Source organism: Simochromis diagramma, unplaced genomic scaffold, assembly GCF_900408965.1.
Source record: "Simochromis diagramma unplaced genomic scaffold, fSimDia1.1 OVJJ01000107.1, whole genome shotgun sequence".
NCBI classification, from domain to species: domain Eukaryota; kingdom Metazoa; phylum Chordata; class Actinopteri; order Cichliformes; family Cichlidae; genus Simochromis; species Simochromis diagramma.
In genome coordinates this window covers 9,195,356-9,217,440 of record NW_024387209.1, presented here as the reverse complement: position 1 = coordinate 9,217,440, position 22,085 = coordinate 9,195,356, and the positions used below count along the sequence as shown (strand labels likewise).

The following is a 22,085-nucleotide window of genomic DNA, read 5'->3' as shown; positions in this document are numbered from 1 at the left end:
AGAACTGGTGAAATATAAACAAATCTACCGGATGTAGCTATCAACTGAAATAGCAGCAGCAAGTTTATATTTTAAAATAAAGTTAAAATTAAGCAATTTTTTATTTAAACAAATGTACAAACGTAAAGGATAAAGTGTTAATGTCACATACCGTGTAAAAGATGGACGCAGCTACTGTGACGTCACCCATTGTTTCCAAATTCCTGTTTGAAGCTTTGAGATGAGCATTTCTGTGGTCGCCATTGTGGCTGCAAAAAACCGGGTGTGACGAGAAGGAGTGAGTTTGACTGTGGATCCACATGCTTGTTGGTTAATGACAACTCATTAGCCAATAAACGTGCAGTTTCATACCGATATGGCCCAAAACGGGTGACTGAGCCAATGAACACAGCAGAAGAGTTGTTTCCAGAAGTGAAGACAGAAATCTGTTTTCCCGTAAACCTCTATAGGCCCAAAAGCATTTTTGCAACCACAGCTATCATCATCGGGTGACTTTCAGTTTTAAAGCAATTTAATTTTCTGACCAACTAATTTTAATCACTATAGAAAACTATTCCTTCAGTATAACGCTGTTCAGCAACACAGAAAGCCAACTTCTTTGACAGAAAATGCCCAATTTATTTTTCACAAGTTCACTCTAGAATTTGCTGAACAACAGGATTGAAACGCAGCTAGAGAGCAGAAAAAAAGAGTGATAAAATGATGGTCACACAAGGAGAGAAACAGAGAAAGAAGAGAGGGAGCGGGTCATTAATGTCAGCTATGTAGCTTGCTCATCCTGCCAGCATCTAGCACGAAAAGGTCAGGTGGTGGAAATGAGACCGCCACTGTTCGACCACGCTTCATTTAGACAATGACCTATAACACTCTGATAATACTTGCCTTAAATCACTTCGCGTGGCCAGTTGTCTGCCTTGTCGGTGTGTGTGTTAGTGAGATTGTGCGTGCGTGTGTGTGTGTGTGTGTGTCCATCTGGCTTGCTAATGGGGGAAAAATACTGACACAGGCTGTCTGTGACAAGAGAGTTTCCATTGAACAAGTGCTGCCCTGCACCTGCACTGGATCTCTAGTGGGTATGGGAGAAAGACATCTCTCCAGTGTTTTGGTTGGGAAACGAAAGAGAACTCCAAGTGTGAAGGCTGCTGTTGCCAAGCCACTGTCAATCCCCGTTTTTGAGAATTACATGTATTTCTCTACAAAATCTCTCAAAAGACGTGTATATTTAATAAAAAAGTGAATTAATCGTTGTAGATGAAACAGACTTTTCTAGCATTTTAATGCAGTTGTTTAAAACAAACAAACAAACAAACAGATTTTCTACCGACTGAGTGCTGCTGGTGGCGTAATATGATTCAGATCAGTATTTAGTTCCCTTTGCTAGCTTGTTTCTTTCTTTCTGGCTATGGTGGAAAACTCCTACTCTTCTTAGCACATTTTCACTACCAGCTGCTGATCAGTAGAAAACCATGACATCATTAGTGTGAGTGTACAATGCTGACAACATGCAAACTCACTCATAGCAGAGTGATTATTGGTCACAGAGTACATTATGCCTGTGAGGTCAAACAATATATCATATTTTTCACTCTACCTAGCACACCTTCATATGGGACTGCACAGGTAAGGTATTTAAGCAGAGACACTCTGGGATAGCTGATCGGTCAAAACCAATGAACAGCTGATCAGGCTAAAATATCTGCATCTGATCACAGATGTTCACCTACTCAGAAATATAATTATACGTCTTTATGATGCAGAACACAACAACTGATTGGTCCATTTGGCAGCAATATGCTGTTTGAACATCATATTTATTCCAGCAAAGGTTCTGCGAGGCTTTAATTCCCTCTCTGATACTAATGCTAATGGCAGCACAGCAGCCACCAATCTGCTAGTGTAGCATTTGCTACACTATGGCTACACTACTGGGTTTATATTAGACAGATGCTTAAGTTTCTATTCTATCTCTATATCCTTAATCACGTCATAAACCGTTCTTTTAACATGCTCTTTGTATTCAAAGTATTTCAATCGCTTCTACTTTGCAGTATTTCTTTAAGCAGTTTTTATTTTCCACAGAAACTGTTTCTATTTACTGACTGTTTAACAGTCCATCGCTGCTTTGAATAATATCAGCGATGTAATTTGATGCCAAATCCCTCTGTATCGATGTGAGATCATCCAAGTAAGACATTTTCCCTCCTTGACCTATCCTGTACAAAGTCCACATCTTTCACTTTTATGTTTGCCGTCCTCATAGGTGCAATTTTCCCAGGTCTGCCACAGTATGTTCTGCTCTCAGACCAGCCTCAGCTGGAATGGGCCACTCTGAAAATACCAAGATAACCAGACGAAGGCATTTCACAGAGCTACAAACCTGGAACCAAAACATTTTTAGGACACTAGCTTTTCGCTAAATCCCATCCATCCTTTTGTCCTGCTGCATCTGTAATGAAACCTTGCAGCTCTGCAGTGTGCAGCCCATATTTGTTGTAAGCAGTTTTTTTCCCCCCCTTCCCCTGTTTGCAGTGGTAGAACGCGCCAGCTGCATTAAGTGGGCCATTTATACGATGGGGGCAATTCATCTTACAAAGCCGTCTTATTAGACTGTCACTTACACAGTATGAACAGTGCCTTCAAAACACCCCAAGGGATTTATCTGTTATTTTACTGAGAGAGAAAGAAAACAACGCCTAATTGGACTGAGTCATCTTATCTTCTGCAGAATTGAAACAAAAGATAAAAAAAAAAAAGGAAAAAAAAGAAATCCTAACTGTGCTTCTCAAGCATGAAGACGTTTGGTGCCGCTGCTACATTTGCACTAATATCCAAAAGAGACAGGTATCCATGTTTAAATGTTTGGGCCATGCAGATCGACTGAGCGACAGACAGTAAGGAGAGAGTGGGAGACGGGGAGGTGGAGGAGGAGTGATTGCCTGTCTGTGCTGTGAGGAAAGTAATCTCAGAGCAATCAAGAGGTGGGAGCGGCCGACAGCTCTGCGGTTTGCCTTCTAAAACCACAGGCAGGTAGAGGAAAATCATTAGGCGCCGCTCCTGACCCCATAGGTCACTTTTATTGGACAAACACAGTGCTTTGTAATACCCACGCTGCTGGAGACAGACTGGCAACAGCATGTAACTAAGAATCTGACTAAACAACAACAGGACAGATAAATGCCTCGAATAGTTTTTCTTTTCTAAAACAAATTACGTCATGCATACTAGCCAGTACACTCGTGCAGTTTTTGAAGGCAGTCTGATTTGTAGATTTAAGCTGTCAATATCGTCTGTCTCAGCGCAGGCTGCCTCCCTCGTGTTGAAACAAGAGCCGTGTGAGAGCGGTACTATCTGCCATAGGACTACTGGAACTACCTATAACAAATCAAGTGAAAACATTAACGTAGTAACATGCGCCAGGTCACTGGGTCTAAACTCTAGGGTCAGAGTTAGGTGTAGGGCTTGGTTACCATCCGATCCCTCTTGTAGAATTGTTGCCTGTTTAAAACACCCAAATGTATTGTTTTAATAGAAAAGTTTCAAAATGTGAGACTTTATCTTCAAGGCCCTGAAAATTTGTCTATGTAGTATGTGGCTAGAACAAAATCACAGGTTACAAGTGAGATGGTGGATTCAGAGGTCTATTTCATCATAGGTGGTAACCCTAACCCTGCAGGAACCGAACTTTACTTCTGAAGAAAGCCCAAACACGTGTGAGTCAGAATGACTCTTTTCTTTATTCTATGATTAAAGTGACTTAGGAGCACAACTAAAAACTACTAAAGTGGCACAGATTTACTGTAGTGTTGGGGTTGTTGGTGATGCCAGCTTTAAGGTCAGAGGGTGTGGAGCCTTAAAATCAACTAAAGAGGGTGTTTGTAAGTCATTTGGTTTTAATTGGCTAACACCAACTAGTAAGACTTGAGGCATGCTCAATCATCCAGGTAAGGAAATCCCGAAAAAGCTGATTTTGTTCGTCTGGATGTAGAGTTTTCAGTGGGAGAAACGTTTCGTCAATTGACTTCTTCACTCTGAGCTGACTGCAGTCCAAACTTATAACCAGTACATTTGCATAATGACAACTGATCAACACTGACCAATGAAGAAACTGACCTCACAGCCCATTGTTCCTTCAGTGGGCTGGTTTCAGTCATTGTGCAAATGTACGGTTTATAAGATTGGGGAAACCTGCAGTCAGCTGAGACTGAAGAAGTCACGTGACGAAACGTTTCTCCCACTGAAAACTCTACATCCACGTGAACAGAATCAACCTTTTCGGGACTAACTAGTACAGTACTGATCAGTCCCATTTTAACACTTCTATGATCAAGATTGGGCTTTTTTTCGTCTTTTTTTAAAATCAAAAACAGTCAAGTCTTAAAACCATGAAAAAACATGGTTAAAATGGCAGACTGCGGTAACTGCGGTAACTGCAGTAACTGCGGTAACTGCTTGGCAAGCTAACAGGTTTATAGATGACCCTCAACTCTCAGCCTGGCCTAATGCAGTCTGAAAGAAGATAGAGTCCTGCTGTGTAAGCTATTACATTATAAAGACTAATGTTTGTACCTTTTTCAATAAATTAATTTATGAACTGCTCATACTTATATATCTATACATACATACCGTGGGTGGGCAATTAATAAGCTGAACTTAGTTCTGTTCAATATTATTTTTATCTCTTTATAAACTGCTACTGTTAAGAGTAAATGTTGTAATTAGGCAATGAAAATGTGAAGTAGGTAAAAAAAGCAGTTTATCTTTTAAAACACATTCCCAAAAACAGAGTGAACAAAATCTATTTTTGCTAAATTTCAAACTACTATTGCCAGTTTTCTTGTAGTTTAATTACTTTATCTGCAGTTTTTCCTTTTTTTTTTCTTACTCAGTGGCAGAAATCCAGTTTTTTTTTTGTCATGAGTGATTTAAGAGCTCGGGAATGTCCTTACAAAACTGCTCTCAGGTCCCATACTCTTTTAACGCTTTGCCCAAGAGGAGCCACGTGACAGCTGCGTGCTAGTCCGCGTTACCATGTTCAGTCTGAAGCTCCTCCAAAAGTGAAACAAACTATCTGTGATTCAGTCCTTTCAACCTGATGAAGTTAACAACATGGTAAATTTTTAGGACTGACTTACACAACACCTCCTGACTTTCGATACAATCCAAAAATACCAATTTCAGTCACTTCAATTCAGTTCAGTCACTTGAAGGTATTATTTCCAGAAGTATTCTGGAAAAATACCAAACAATCAAACACCCCACAGAGCCCCACAGGAGAGGGGCCTGATGGCTGAAGGCTCTGCCTCCCATTCTACTTTTAGAAACTCTAACAACTATAAGTAACCCTGCAGTCTGACAGCAAAGTGCTTTATTAGGACAACATATATAGCAGTACTATCAGATCTTTGAGATAAGTTTGGGCCTGCCCCTTTATGTGAGGAGAAGGATTATAAATTTGATTGTGGCTCTAACAGGGAGCCAATGAAGAGAGGCCAATATGGGACAAATATCATCTCTTTCTTGGCGTTGTTAGTACCCTCTATTTTGGATTAAATGGAGGTTTTTTAGGGAATCTTTAGAACAACCTGATAATAATAAGAGTAGTTTCCAATGGCTTTTAATTTTAGAGAAACTGTGCAGATAAAAGAAAGTAGCTCTTCATATTTGGACATCTTGGTTAAAAATGACTCCAAGATTTCTTACAGTGTTGGTGGAGGCCAAGGTATGCCATTCAGAGGCAAGTGTCTGGTTCGACGCAGTTTCTCTGATTTTTAAGGCACCAAGTACAGCTGTAGTTTTAAAAACTATGTCATCTGGGTTCAATGATAGATATAACTAGGTATCATTTAAATACCAATAAAAATAAATCTGAAAATTGAAAAGTAGATCATAAAACCTGACAGTTTGTCAAGCATAAAGTTACTCAGCAATCAGCTCTCCACAAACTAAGCACGCAGCACTACCTTTGACATCAGTAAATAAATATGTATTAGTCCAGTTTAAACAAAACAAAACAAAACAACAACTCTACATTGAAAACAAAAGAAAACAAAATTGTACTGTGACTTCACAAAATCACAAAAAAACAAAACAGTGATCTATTCTCTGATGACAAGTTTTGGTGGCTGAAATGGGAAACTGCATAATGTATACTTATTTTTGCTCGAATCCTAATTTCCCATTGACATCACGCAGGACAACCAAAGTGCCAGATGTGGCCCAGGGGCCGTACGATTCACAGGTCTGATACAGACCCACAAATAAGCAGCGACTGAAGGTGGCAGCCTTTGAGCATCCCAAGGGAAGAAACACAAACAAACACGGTGATGCCCATGACTTCTAGACTTCTGGCAGCAAATCACTTTTTATCAGTCTTAAAACAGACCTCATTTTTTTCAGCATGTTGGCTGAACCTCTAAAAATGGGAGATAATATATAAAAATGGCTGCAATTCCTAAACAGTTAATGCAATAACTTTGTCAAACCCCTTAAATTAAAGCTGAAAGTCTACAGATCGATCAAATCTTAATGCAGAAGTAAAACCCACAAGCACTGTGGCAGGGATTTAGCTATTAGCCAATCAGAAGAAAGTGTGCTTTCAGAAAGGGGGTGGCTTAAAGAGGGAGGAACTAAAATGGCTTATAAATTGCATGAGCCAGGTGTCCATCCAATTTATAAGCAACAGTTTAAGGTAAAAATGGATCCTTTTGAACTATGAATCATGCAAACCTACTCGAGAGGATAAAATATTAAGAGCTGGAGTTGAATAAGAAAGGTTCAGATAAGAAAATTAAAAGTGAGAAACCCCTTTTATTCATTTATCTGTGGAATCCAAACAACTATTATTTCAAAAATTACAATCAAGTGGCAAATTTAATACTGTAAAACACTGTGTTGGAATCTAAAAAGCTCACATGGCTTTCCACTGAGCGTTGGGCAGCTTATAGGCTTGTGTTTCTCTTGTTTCCGTGTCTGTTATAAGACAAGGTGTTCTCATCACTTAAGACAGCCCTGTATCACTCTGCCTGTATGTTTAGGCTATTGCTTAAAGCTCTACAACTCCTGCACAGTACTGCAGGTAGACATGAGCTGTCTCCAGGGGAAAAAGTGCATGACTAAGGGGACGTAGGGGGCCAAGTTGGTATCCAGCGGTGTCTCTTTAGTGCTGCCATTTCTGATCGACTGTGAAGCTTTTATCGCTCCCCTTGAGTCAGTCTAAATAGAGGTGTTTTTATTTTTAAAAAAGGCTTTTTGCTCACCTTTAGTATAAAGTACAGAAGGCACTGCAGGGAAAAGAAAAGCTGCAGTGGAATTCAGTCCTAGACTGATGGGGTGGCACAGGTATCTGCAAAGATGGGAAATTAACCACTCGACAATCTGGGCACTAATAGATGTCAAATTGTAAGTGTGTGCGTGTGTCTCAAGAACAGGAATCAGCCAGGTTGTTGCACGCTGATCTCTGGATGTTAAAGGCTAATGGGGATTGATGGCTTGCCTGTTAAAACCTGAACGCTTTACTCCTTCCCGTGTTGAGTGTTCCAGAAAAATGTTTTTGAAAAAAGCCCCGAGCTCAGTGTCACCCCTTTAATATGAACATCTACATGTTTTCAGAGGCAACACCCAGGTCACGGGCTTTTCTTAGACTCTGCTAGTCTGGCATTTTTTTAAAGCTCTTCATATTGCACACAGTGTAATTAGTTCTTTGTAATTAGTGCAATTTATTGCTTTGCGTATCCCTTTGAGACACGAGTACTTGAACACAGAGGTCTTAATTTGCAATATTACACACTGTGTAATTGGGAATTTGTTTCCTCACATCCCTCTGAGATTCACAGACATGTGCACATATAACCAGAGCGGACGGGGGAACGGCAGGTTGTGTTTCAGGGACGAGCTGGAGCATCTAGGGAGCTTGTGCCTTTCATGAAATTAGACCTCGGTCAACTTTATTAAAAGAAAAAAAAACAACAACACAAAAAAACAAAACAGCCAATCAGGAGCTCGTCAGTTGGTGCTGTACGCTGGTCCTCAAAGCCAGTGGAGATCAGCGAAGTTTTACTTACTGTAATATCTCCTGTAGCTTCATTGTGCAAAGTGCAGAAATAGTAATAAGAAGTAAGAATAATAATGCCTAGCCCCATATGGAATGAGCTATGGTGCCTTATTGGAGGTGATGATATTAAACAGCATTATATGGGCAGGTGACAAGAAGGCACTAGCCAATTTCCCTAGATATGAAAAGAAGAAGATTGCATGTGGGATTACCCTGTGTGCGGTCAGGGGGGAGGCAGCCACCACCGCTAGCGTCGACGTCGCCTCTCTCTCCCACTGATTGTTTGCCTTTGAGCCACCGCTTGTCCTCTTCCTCTGCTTCTCCCACTCTCTGTTTGTCTTTGGGAGGCTCAGCCTCCTTCTCCTCCATCTCCCCCTCTTTGCTCTGTTTGCCTTTGCGTGATTTCTGAGGCCGGGCTTTTCCCCAGCTGAGCTCTGGCTCACTGTCGGAGCTGGAGAGAACGACACAAGCCTGGTCCCTCTGGGTTGCAGGGGGTAGCTGAGGCCTGGGTGGCTCTGAGCCAGCAGGGAGAGACAGAAAGAGAGAGAGATGAAGATTACTCTATTGGCTGAGCTGCACAGTGTAATCAGACTTTGAAGAGTTTCATTCCCGAGCAAGATATCCATCATCTGAAGAGTGTGACAGTGTGACAAAATGACTGCTGACATGAAAGTAAAACTCAATATGGCTCATTAGTGATGTTATTTGCCATCATAAGTTCTTCACTGACAAGTTTAGCGGGTGTGATGGTGTAAATGAGTCGACATAAGCAGGGGCGCAGAAGAATGTGTATATTTTCAAGCCTTTATTGTGGACCTATTATGCTCATTTCGAGCTCCTTATTTTTATTCTTGGACTTTCTTATCTTTGCATGATTCACATTTCAAAGTGATCCTTATTTATCGTTTACCGGGCCTCAGTGCAGCGCCTCATTATATCCACTGTCTGAAACAAGCCATTTAAGCTTCTTCCTCAATACTTTTTTTTTTTGCACAGAAACCCAATGGTCTGACTGATAACAGCTGACAAAAGCTGAGAAAATATGAACAGTAAGTGTCATGATGTTAAGCAGACAGGTGTAATTTATTCACTTTCTTTTCCTTGGTTTCCCCCTAATAATAAACAGACAGTAATAATATAGCAGAAAAGGAATACAATTAAAATCAATTATTTATTTGGCAGCAAATCACAACAACAGTTTCCTCAAGGTGGTTTCTATTGTATGGTAAAGACAATAACACCAGAGAAAACCCCAACAATCAGACAGTCCCCTATCAGGAATTATTCGGAGACAGTGGGAAGGAAGAACTCCCTTTCAACAGGAAGATTCAGGCTCAGAGAGAGACAGCCATCTGCAAATCTGATGATACAGACATGAAAATACACAGAAGAAAAAACTGAATATTTGGACCTCCCTGACTTTTATTCTTTTGCCCTCATGAGATTAAAGTGAAATCCAAAGTAATCCTTTTTTATCTTAGAATGGGAATGGTGCAGCCTCTTAGTTCATCCTCTGTAGGGAGGAAGAACAGCAGCTGGGCGGGGCTTGTGTGCTCACAGCTGGACCTGTGTACTCGAAATGACCACAAAAGGCATGTCTGCTATTAGTGACATAATACTACTAATTAATAATAATACATATGTATCATTATCACTGCACTTGTACATACACATACATTTTCTTTCCTCTCTTGCGTAGCTGTAACAAGTGAATTAAATAAAGTCGATGTCTATAAATCCAAGAGTAGGGAGAGAAAAAAAAAAACCGCACAATAAGCCCCCTTTAAGTAGTAGATATTTAATCAATGTGATGAATTTTAAGTGCACATAAGCAAATATATTCAAGTGTATGTCTTATTTGTATCTTCCTATTCTGAGTAGTTGCTTGATATACAATGACCATTTACAGGAAGTAAGCACTATCTGGGATACTTGAAGTCTTTGTTGCTCTGCAGCCCATCAGCTGTGAAGCAGAAACTTACAGATGAACACCTGCCAGCCTCCTTTCACCAGCTACTGGATCCAAACAGCCAATATCGTTTTGCTGAGAGAGCAAATTACGTTCGTGTCACATTGTTTTGTTAATTGCTTGCCTGCATCATGTGCAATCAAACCTAAACAAAATAATTGTCAGCGATTACTGCATCTGTGGCGCGCACCAGCCGGGGTGCAGTGAGCAGTGTTCAAACAGCTGATAATGGCTGAATGCCAACGGCAGATCTCGCTTTAAAGAGTCAGCTTGAAGTCCGCCTATCAAACTTGTTTTGCAGCTCCGCTCTTAAACCATTCAAGAGATTTCCATTCATGCAGAATGTTGTAATTCTGTGAAGGTCAAGCAGAAATCTGAGCCACAAAAATGTTAATGAATGCAGGGATTATGTCATCGTCATTCGCAGACTTCACGTTATTTTAAATGGTACTTTCTGTGCTGCTGTTTATTAGGAAAGTAGAATTAACAGATGGATTAGCTGCTTAAAGAAAAGACCGTTATTATTTATAGTCAAACGTAAATGTCACGGTCAGAACAGAACTTCTTAAAAAAAAAGTGTCATGCAATTTCTTACTTTTCTTAGTTAAACTTTAATCACATCTCTTCACAATATTTGTCAAACTTGAGGTGCGCAATGTAAGAAGACACTAAGTTGTGAGTCTTGAGGATGCAGAGGGCTAATTAGTGATCTTGCGCCTCTGTGGCTTGTTTCTTCAAAAGGCCATCCCCTAGTCGGTTTCCTCAAATGCCATCTGAGTCTCTGGGCTCCTGGCCCCAGCGCTGCCCCTCTTCACTAACAAGCCGAGTAAGACCGCAGAGAGACGGCTCAATTTCTGTTAAGCTGTCCCTGCCGAAGAAGATGTTAACGGGAAAATCCTGCAGGGCTGTGCCTCCACTTTACCAGTCAATCCCCCTTATTCTCCCCGCCCATCAGGAGCCCATTATGTCTGTAGTGGTTTGATAAGGTTCCAACATCGAGTCTCAAATCTAAAATGCCATGCAAAAGGATTCCAAAAGCATGTGTTCTGGCATGTGAGCTAGCAGATGTAGTTAAATAAAAACAGGAAATGCTTTGAATTTCTTCAGTTGGCAGGGCTCGGAAAAAACTGCAGCCAGTAACAGAAGACCCATCAAACAAAAAGAAAGTAGCTGGTTCACATGCTGTACAATATCAGGCAGTTAAAGACTCAGCTGGACTTTGTTGTTAAATTCTGTAATTTGATATAAAAATAAATAAATAAATAAAAAATCAGCACATGGTTTGAGTGCTAGCTGAGAGGTACAGAGAGCCAGGAGATAACCAAATTGCCCTCTCCCTGTGTACATCTCTCACAGTAGGTGCTGAGAGACAAATTGCTGGTCTACCAGTGAAAGAGCTGAAGGACTGAACCATGCCCACGCTCTAGGTCTAAAAAAAAAAAAGCTGCAAGCACAGGAAGTCTACTAATTCACCTTGAAAATAGTTCAACAGAAGCTGCCTGGTTGTTTCCTGGTGCCAAAACAGCTATAGGAGACGATACAGACGAACCCACCGGAGACATAAACCCTGTCACAAGAAGGAGGTAATAATCCCTGACAGTTTGATTAAAACCAGGACTGGATTACTAACGATACAGCACTACAGCGATTCAATTTGTATGCAATTAATATGACATGTTATTGTTTAGCACCTGGAATTAGGTAAATTCCCGTCTCTGTCAGACAGAACAGAACATTTAATGGATTAAAAAAGCCAAATGCCAACTTCAACATCACCAAAACATACATAAACATAAAAAACACAAACGTTAGGTGCTAATCTAACTGCTTTTAAATCAAATAAATTCAAATAAATGTAATTTTATTCATACAGCACCAAATTACAACAACGGTCACCTTAAAGCAATTAATATTTTAAGGTAAAGACCCGACAATACTACAGAGAAAAACCCAGCAATCACACAACCCCCTATTAGCAAGCACTTGGCAACAGTGGGAAGGAAAAACTCCCTTTTAACAGGAAGAATGGGCGCTGCCATCAGCGGTGATTGGCTGGAGCAGAGTAAGACAAAGCAAAACTGACTAAGCTTTTATCATAAGCTACCTGGCACCACAGGCTTAAATGGTTGGTGTATATAGGACTATTATATGTGTTGGAAAGAGTGATGTATCCGTCTTCCTCACCAGGGTCTTGTCAATTTGTAAGACTAGGTTTTGTTTTAGCTGCAAGCTAAACAGGCAAATATATAATTTTCTCACATATTTAGCCTGTCAACAATTGAGCTGGGGGTGTTAATTACCGAACACTTGCTAGCTAGAGCTCAAAAGGGGCTAAATGAAAAAGTACTCTTTTAGCAAAAAACGCAGGCTTTAAACTAGAGCAACTAAAAATGGGCTCCATGTATGAATATGTAGAATACTGAAAGTAGAAGCTTTCTGCTATTTCTTTGTATTCTATTGTAGTCAAAGTACTACTAACCAATCAAATTTGAGCACCTGAGTTTCGCACAAGACTCCATGTGGACAGGAAAAGATGGACTCCAAAATTTGATGAAACAATGGGTTAACATTAGACAAAATTTTAGCTTTTAATTACCTTGTCTTTTTTAAATTTAGCTGGATTTGTAAGAAGTTGGAGGGAACTGGAAGTCTGGATATCCACTCCTTACAGGGAGACCTCCACAGGGGCCACTGAGCCTGGTTCTGCCAGAGGTTTCTTCTTGTTAAAAGACAGTTTTTCCTTCCCACTGTTGCTTGCTCAGAGTGTGTTGTTTGATTGTTGGGGGTTCTCTGTATTACTTAAGGGGTCTTTTCCTCACAATATAACAGGCCTGTGTTTGTGATTTGGTGGTATATAAATAAGACTGAATTGAATTGATTTGTTTTAAGTTACAGGCACAGCACACCTAAGAAGTACAGCCGGTACAGCTCATAATCACTATGTGCTGCCCTTTGGCAAGCTTTTGGAAGTTAGTCATTCATAAAGTAGGCTTCTAGGAAGGGAGGGCTTAAAGAGAGAGCAGCTGAAACGACTTTTAAAACAGAAGAACAAAGAAGTTGCACTGAGTTGATATAAAGTTGATATAAAAAGGGATTCTTTTAAACTGTCAATTATGCAAAACGAGTCTAGATGAGCCCGGGAATGAAAATCTAGAGCTGAAAATCTACCATTAAATGTACCCTTTAAAATCTATAGTGACACTGATTATTTTGGTTGTGAAACTTAAAAGTGACAAACTTTCCCATTTTCGGCAGTAAATCTGCCACTGCAGCGTGATGTGCTAGAATATAAGAATTGACAGATGTAACCACAACAGCTAAAGAAACACGGGGCTCTGCAAAGGGTGGTAGCCAGGTTTTAAGCTCCCGTTTCTCCTGCTTCCCACATCTAGCATCAATACTTTCCACTGAACAATAGAAAAAACCCTTAAAATCTTATTCCTTCTTACTTCATGCATCTCCTTCTGTTACTTTCCGGTACATTTTATTCTGGTCCAAACGCCTCACGGTAAAACAGACCAATATCCCTTCTGTTTGCTCGCTGCTCTTCCTCTACAGCTGCTGGCTTGTTGTATTTTTGCCATTCTGTGAAAATACAGAGCGGAAGCCAAATGCCTCGGATACATCTTTGCCTTTACTTTAAATACAAAGCCCTGACGTCCTTGTATCATGTGTCAGTATTCTGTGATTCATAGCGTCCTGGCTTTCTTTATAGTCATTGTGAAAAATTGTTGCTCTTGAAGAGATAGCATTTCTCATGTCACACTACAGGCTTCGGCCTGATTATTTTCTTACATTTCCACAAGCTGTGGATTGCAGTGCCAAGTTGAGAGATATCTTCATAAATACAGTTGTTATTTTTCCGCGCAGTCTGTCATTTACAAATTTAGCAGGTTGTTAAATTCCCTGTCTAGCAAGCTGACACGGCCTGCTGCTGTGAATGCAGAGTGGCGCTTATGACAAAGAAGAGAGTGTGATTGCTGAATAGTTATCAAGCATCTGCTGCAGCTGAGCATGAAATGGGGGCTGAATTTTGTTAAAAAAGAAAAACGTGTGGGTGGGTGTTTTTATGCTGCTCAAAAGCTGAGGTACTGCTTGTTTGTTCTGTGTCTGTTTTAAGTGCACCAGCTTCACTTCCAATGGACCGAGCCGCAAACAGACCTTCAGCCAATATTTACTGTGTGCTTACACTCACTATAGAGCTTATATTATAATACAGAGACTTCAGAGTCATTAATGCAGTGTCAACCTTTTTCTTTACACACACGCAGGGCTATAGTGTTAGGACTATATCGATGTCAACATTTTACAGAGTCCTAAAGGATGCTAAACTAGTTAGGTAACCTTAGATTTATGTAGAATGTAATCTACGGGAAGCGTGTTTCTAAAGTTTATCAGTCAGCCAAATGTTATCACCCATAATAGACTGTAGGTAAAAGATGGACAACAATGTTGCCATTTGTTTGAAAACTTCAACTTTGGTATTTTGGCTTTCATTCTCTTGGAACAAGGACAGGGTGTAGCAGGAATATGTTTGAAAACAGGGGACTGTGTAGCCACGCCCCAACTCATACTCACCTTTATTATCTATTTTACCTGCAGTGGGTCCATAATTCACAAAATACAGCAAAAAATAAAACAAAACCTGTGGAATGATTTGACTGACGTCATAAAGCAGGTGAGAAGTAGCATCATTTTGCCATAGCCTTCCATACAATCAGATTTCATTTTGTAACCAGAGGAGTCGCCCCCTGCTGGCCATTAGAAAGTATGGTGAGCTCTGGCCTTTTTCAGAGGCTGTGTCTTATCATAAACAATCTATGGTGTCCTCCTGGGACTTTCTTTGTCCGCCATGGTTACAAAATGTAAAACCTGGAAAAGGCATAGATTGAATAAATGCGACACATCGTATTTAACAAATCCTGTTAACCCTGTAACGGCAAGAGTATCTCAATAAACACTGCAGTTTCAAAGATGCTAATTTTTTTGCAATTATTTTACGGTTTAGGCATTACAAGGTTAACGGTACTTTTAAACTTAGTGAAACATCTAGCTTAGCTGTTCTCAAAGCCAACCGACTCCAGCTCCATATTTAGCTCACGAACACGAGGCTAACATCAATCATCACCTGTCTTTTGGTAAAAGCGCCAACAAGTGTCCCCCCCCACCCCCTTTTCTTCTTCCCCAAATTCTCAAATGTTTTCAGAGTGAAGGTGAATAAAAGCAAACACCCTCACTGGAGCAAAAAGGCTTTTCATGGTAGATGTGCTCTTTATAATTACTGTTCTCCAACTAATAATTTAGATTTCAACATCAAGCCTGAAAGGCTTTATTTGACAGTATTGTACTCTGCTACCTCATCGAGCTGGCAGTCTGGAAGGCCAGAGGTTATGCTCATGTGGAATTACTTTTTTATGACTCGTCTGGATACATAACTACTCTGACACTGAGATTAAACTGTGTCATTCATCAGTGTGCATTTTGCTCTGTTTTAAACATTTTAATAATTTTCTGAAGTACCATAGTTAAAAACATGAATTGATTAAAATTGACCTGCTGTGCTCATTTTTAACTTCTCAGTTTTATTCTTGGATTACAGTAGCTTTTCATGATTGATAGATCAAAATAATCTTTTTTCATTGTGCTGGTCTTTGTTGATACTCTGTGTTGGTTCGCCTTAAACCTGCTCCTTTTGACTCGCTGCTCTTGGCTGTGTGCCTGCAACGACCATATTAGGGATGTCCACCCTCTTTGGCATCATATAGATCCAAGAGTAGAAAAAAGTGTATAACTGGGATTACTTTGCACAGAGTCTGACCTCATTATTTAACAGGATATATGTGGCATCAAATAAGGAGAAGAGTAATACGCCTCCTCTAAGTGCATCAAATAAAGTGTGTGATCAGGCAGTGAAGTCTGTCTTTATAAAGCAATCGGTAAATGCTACCTTAACCTGCCGTAAACTAGGTTTTTTTTGACTAATGACTTATCTTTAGCTCATGCTCATATAAGGCTTTATTCAGCCAGTGGAGTACTAAAAGTATTAAACTCATGTTACCTAAACATTACAGCTGTGAACTACATTCAAGTTTGGGGATTTTATTTTTTTTTAAATCATCTCTCAAACTGATTTGATGCATCTCAGACATCTAAAGAGCATGGACCTGCAGTCTGCCAGGTCATAACGACTTCCCTCCCCTCTTCTTTGCAAGATACAATCATAGGCTGTCAGAGATATCAGCTCGAGCCAGCTCAACTTTTCCCAACTTTGTGTGAGACGTTTGCAGCAATAGTAGGCGCCTGTTCGCTCTCTCTCTCAGCTTGACAGGTGAGAATTATACTGTGTCCTTGTCATCTGCAGAGAGAGAGAGGAGAGGGAGACAGACAATATTCTCTGAGCAGTGCTATTTCAGACTCTGGGAAGTCTGCCTCCATCTTTTGCTATCTCGCATCTCCATCTGGTGAAATCTGTAATGCTGTTCAAAAGTATTATGTCAACAGACTGCCACGATTGATATTGACAGGAAGGAAAATAAAGCAATGAATGGATTTCAGCTTCAGGTGCTTCATTTTAGACAAGAGATGATGGAAGCGCGTGCGTTTCCTTAATAAAATTCAGTTTGATTTGCAATCGGGTTTGTGAATTTAATTAAAAACAAAAATAAACAACAGCAAAATAAAGAGAAAGATGGAGAAGAAGAAGAAGAAGAAGAGGGACACACAGGCAGACGCAAACAGCAGGTTGGGGGTGGGATGGGTGAGAGGAGGGGGGGGATCGGATAATTGGATATTATTTGTTCCTTACTCTTACCTGAGCTGACAGCAGAGGTAGAGCGCGGGCACTCACACATCTCGCAGTACGGCAACAGGCTGCTGTTGGAGTAGGTGCAGGCCCCGCAATTCCACACGGATGCAGGATCAGGCTCAGACAGCTGAGACATTAGGGAGACCGCGCTGGCAGGGCTGCCTGCGCTGATCCCCCCCGCAGACGACCTCCGCTTCCCCCCAAATCGAGACGTGGGGCTCCGGTTGGGCTGCGGTGTTCGCAGCCTTTTCAGCTGGGGCGAGAAATCCCGATCGGGCGTTTTGGAGGTTTGGGAGCATGACTCCTCGTTCCCCTCCTCGCTGTTTTCTAAGTATACCCGGATGCCAGCTGGCGTGGCAGCCGTCTCTGAGGAGATGGAGGGACTTTCTTCATCTTCTGTTCTCTTCCTCTTCGTCTTGCCAGCTTGCGGGGAGAAGAAGGAACGGATGTCGTGCTGCTTTTCTTTCTCAAACTAAAGCAAAGAATATAAAATAAATAATGAATAAAAATACAAGCTCAAGTCGGTTTTTGTCTCTGTAGCACCCAATTTTCAATCCACCTGTAAAGTGACAAAGCATCCCTGAATCAAATCCTCCTTTTGTTTTCACCATCAAAGGCAGTCATTTGCATACAGCAACACCATGGTAACACACGCAACGATGATCAGAAACCCCATTTAATTCTTTACACATCAGTAATGTAAAAATACAATGCTACAAATACAAAATGTTCTAATGTTGATCACAAATTTTGTGCAGCTCTTTCAGTTTTTCATAATTCATAAATCCATCACACTATAAAGTGTCTTCATTTTTCGTCTCGAGTCATCACAGTCATTAAATAATGATCCTAACAGTACCATGTGTCTCTTCTTAAAAAAACAAGCGTTACACATTTTACCAATTTGGCTGCGACATTAAAACCACTGACAAGTGAAATTGAAACATTCTAAGATGTGACACAACACCCTGTTTCCACCAACTGGAGCAGATTTTAGTCGCCAACAGTCAGAGAGGAGTGCAGAGCTAACAGCTAAGGACATAATTGCTGGTAATGAGCGGACAACCTTACAAATGAACAACAAAGAGCAGCAAATATCTGCTCATAATGTGATTTTTCCAGAGACTGTTCCTCCGAATGTTTCACAATAAAAGAAGAAAAAGAAGGGGAAGGGTTTCAGATGTGAAACTGAGACAGAAAGTGTGAGCGGCAGATAACAAAAGAATCTCCTCTCTGGACTTACTGGTTCATGTTTGCAAGATATTCCAGTATGAAATGGCCTTAAATGGTAAACTTGTTCAGCCTCTGACTGAAAAATTAAATTAATTTGAACTTTTTTAGGGATACAACCTTTACACCCCACACACTACTTGACTAGGCGTGAGCGTAGCTGGAGCTGGATTCGTTGCAGCGGGATTCCCCGGTGGCCGTGGCCTATTTCAGAAGGATTACGGACCTTGTCGCACTGCAAACACTTTTCAGGACCTTGACAAAGAGTTCAAGGTGCTGACTTGGCCTAGATCTGAATGTGGTGGATGTCTCTGTGAGGATGTCCCCATCTCGCAACATGCAGGACTTTAAGGATCTGCTGCTTAATGTCTGGGCTCCAGAGGACAAAGGTCAAAGGTCTCCAGGAGTCTGCACTTTAACAGCTCAGAGTTCGTGTGGCAGTGAAAGCCTACACAATATTCAAACTGTGGTTTCAATGTTGTGGCTGATCAGTAGTGTGAAACGTTTCCACGTCTGTGTGCACGCTTTTGTTTTCTTTTACATTCGTACAATAATCACAGTAAACATGAAAATCTGCGCCCAGGACGCATTCGTCCAATTCTTCTGACTACACACAAAGTTTAACAGCTTTCTACACTCAGTTTCAAATGACAATGCCGCAACAAGAACTCCTTATGCAGCGATTTAGTTATCGCCACCCGGACCACAGCTCTCGAGCTCCCAAGGTCCTCGTGCAGATTTATTTATGATGGCAACGAGAAAAAGCAACTTTCTTTTCTCATATATCACATTATGCTTTGCTATGGAGCTACAGAGCCAGTGGTGGCATAGAGAAATGAGGAACAAACCAAACAGTAAGTGTGATGACTTTATATGAAATTAGACTCATTTATTATGAAAGCTCCTGTGGCTTTATACTCGATGGCTCGGCATGTCAGAGCTAATTTAAAGAGAGAAAGAAATAGATGTCTGTTGAAGATTTCCTGCTGACTCACATGAGTAAAGAAGACGTCGGTTTTGGCATTTCCTGTGCTTCCCTCCAGCGGCAGCACCATCTCACTTGGCGTCCACGCGTTGGCAAAGTTGAGGAACTCCCATTTGTCCTTGTCGCCCTCGTCGGCCTTCAGATATTCCTTTCTTCCATTTAGAGTGCTGCCAGTCACCTTTTCCTGAAACACAAGGAACCTTCTGTTGTACCTTCACTTCACACTTAGGTCCACAAATTTATGAACAGTGACACGTTTTTTTGTTGGTTTTTTGTTTTTTTACAGTTTTGCTTCTTTACACCACAATAATACATTTTAAATAAAACAATAAGAAACTCAAGTGAACAGTTTAAGGAAAAAGGGTTTTCTCTTGGTTGGATGTCGTAAAGGAGTTTTCCCTTTAACCATGGAAAAGATCCTGCGATCACTCACCACTGTTGTCCTATGTTGACAAACCTACTTGCGTGAGGTCTTAAATCTATTACGGTTGTGCACAAAGGCAAAACTGTAACAACTGGTCACCAAAAATGTGGTAAGTAAATATTTTTCAGATCAAAAATCACATTTAAATTTATTCACAACTTCGTTTGTGATGATCGGTTTGGAAGCCATGATGTGTAATCGTAATTTGGAGACAGAAACATCCTGTCCAGGAAGAGAAACTTCTGGATTACTCTTAAAACTTATTGCGTAGCAATATGCAAATGTTAGTATTGCCTCCATTAAAAACACTGAAGAGCCTAATCAGTACAAGAGCAGTAAGGGTGATTTATCATTCAAATTTAATATGACCAGTGAAATCATAAGCAGCTTTGCATAAATTTCTCCAACTTTGCTGCCATAATGTCACCCACAGTACCTTCCTGTTGAGCATGGACCACATGACGGTGTCGAAGGTGCCCTTGGCAATGAGATAATGCACGTTGACGGAGGACGTCTGTCCAATGCGGTGGGCACGATCTTCAGCCTGCTTGACGTGACCGGGGTTCCAGTAGAGCTCGGCAAACACCACGTGGCTGGCAGCGGTGAAGGTCAAACCCTGGAGAGGACACACACAAACACACACGCTACATATCTGTTTTAGAGTACCCAGTACAACCACCTCAAAAATGGAACAATCCAGTCCGATTGAATGAAATTTAATTTGTTGAAATTCTTTTTAATAGCAGAATATTATCAGCTAATTGATACGTAAGTGCTTCAAGCACCCACTTCTTTTGATTGGAATGCATAACATTTCTGTACATATTTGGTCACTCAGAATAATTGAGGTCAATGAGTTTATTATTAATACTAGAACACGTTTCCACCATTCATTTCTCTATGATATTAGGATTCACAGCAACCAGTACAAACCATAATTACCTCTAATATGCAAAATTGAGTCTATTTAGCTGATTTTCCAATTGACTGCAGGGTGTTTTATTTCCTTTATTATGATCAAGCATAGCCTGCATAGCCTGCTGGATAAGTATGCAAGTACCTGTCCAGCTGCCTGGATGCTGAGGATGGCCACTCGGGTGTCTGGTTCACTCTGGAATCTGTGGACCAACTGGATTCGCTCTGATGACGGTACGCTGCCGTCGATTCGGATATAACCAGCCTGTCAGGATGGAGTCGAGACAACGCAGTGTTTGATTTTCAAAGGAAAATTTAGATCACTAAAATGGCAGTTGAGCAGTTGAGCAATGTAAAATAATATAATAACACTCGACAGTTTTAAGGCAATAATCTTTCTAACCAGGAGACACAGCTCCAATCTCCAGCTGATGCACACAGTTATTGTCACAAAGCTTAAAAAAAAAAAAAAAAAAAAAGAAAGAAAAAAGTTATCTGTACAGGACAAAGTGCTGCATAAAGTTTCCATCCAGCAAGTAAACAAAGGGAAAAGGGAGAATATATTTCCTTCAAGAGAGACTAGAGCAACTAACAGAAGAGTTAATACATTTATTAAATGGACAAAAGCGTAACTCCAAATGAACAATGATGATGTCTAGATAAGCTCAACTTTAAGGTGTGTGAGTCACACCGTGTTTATATTTGGCATGTTAAAATGTGCGGTTCCTGTACAACAAGAGGTCAGCGCCACTAAATCAGATAAAGATCAACATCTGTCTGAGGTTTGTTAACATTAATGTTAGCCTTCAGAAGCTACTGGTCATTAGGGCTGGGTATCGTCACTGATTTCTAGAATCGATTCGATTCCGATTCACAAGGTCCTAAATCGATTCGATCCACGATTTGATTCAATTCGATTTGAATCTGGGAAATTTTGCCTCACACAGTCAGAAATATTATAATTCAGATCAGTACATTTACATATTTTTGTATCTATAAGAAGGAAGCTGACACTCGCAAGACTTTATCAAAGGTGTGAGCGTCACAGCAGATGCCTTTGTGTCAAAGTAGCTGAAGATAAAACACAGAAAAACATGAAGGTGATTTTCCTGGCCTGGGATTTTATAAAAATATTCTGCAGTACATCAAAAACAAAAGAAAACCATTAATCAACTTATGAACATTACCTCTGAAGTTACAGCGGTTTTATTAGAGACACGGCTAAGCGTTTTGCATTTCTAAATTCGTTTAGAAGCCTATTGAACAGCAGAAACTAGGTTTTCTTTTCGGAAGGGAGTATAAGGAAAAAAAAACATTGGCCGACAGCGCTGTAAGTAACGGTAGACTTGTGCGTGACAAGCAAGCGAATAATGCAGAAAACAGATTTCGGGGATAGACGGGAAACTGTTCTTGAAGTACACTGAGAGAGAGAGAGAATGCGAGAGCTGTGCATGAAGTGTGATTTTATTGTGGTGGAAGCAAAACAGCAAAAGTCAGAGGGAGTCCATGACGATGTTTATGTGAAGCTTAGTTTGGATCTTCTTTTGCTGCTGGTTCGGTCAATATTGTTTGGAGAGAGATCAAACTAACAGTGCAAAAAGGGCATAAACACAAAGCGCGGACCCGCCGAAACATCAGAATCAGCGAGCTGTCGGCTTTCAGCCCTGACCGTGTCCGTGCCGTCGGGTGAGAAAGGCGACATCTCAC

General features: G+C 40.7%; 1 protein-coding gene across 3 annotated transcripts in view; it reads right to left on the bottom strand.

Moving 5' to 3' along the window:
• The window catches only part of zranb3 (zinc finger, RAN-binding domain containing 3), a 127,097-nt gene that overhangs the window by 54,648 nt on the left and 50,364 nt on the right, over nt 1–22,085 (bottom strand). For 2 of the 3 annotated variants that reach the window (XM_040051589.1, XM_040051590.1), the window contains exons 10-14: nt 20,524–20,643; nt 19,900–20,079; nt 19,050–19,223; nt 16,831–17,296; nt 8,263–8,565 (exon numbers count right to left, since the gene is read on the bottom strand). In XM_040051589.1, the coding sequence (XP_039907523.1) occupies nt 8,263–8,565; nt 16,831–17,296; nt 19,050–19,223; nt 19,900–20,079; nt 20,524–20,643 (1,243 nt within the window). The remainder of the gene's footprint in view (nt 1–8,262; nt 8,566–16,830; nt 17,297–19,049; nt 19,224–19,899; nt 20,080–20,523; nt 20,644–22,085) is intronic. The other variant, XM_040051591.1, reaches the window with a different exon arrangement.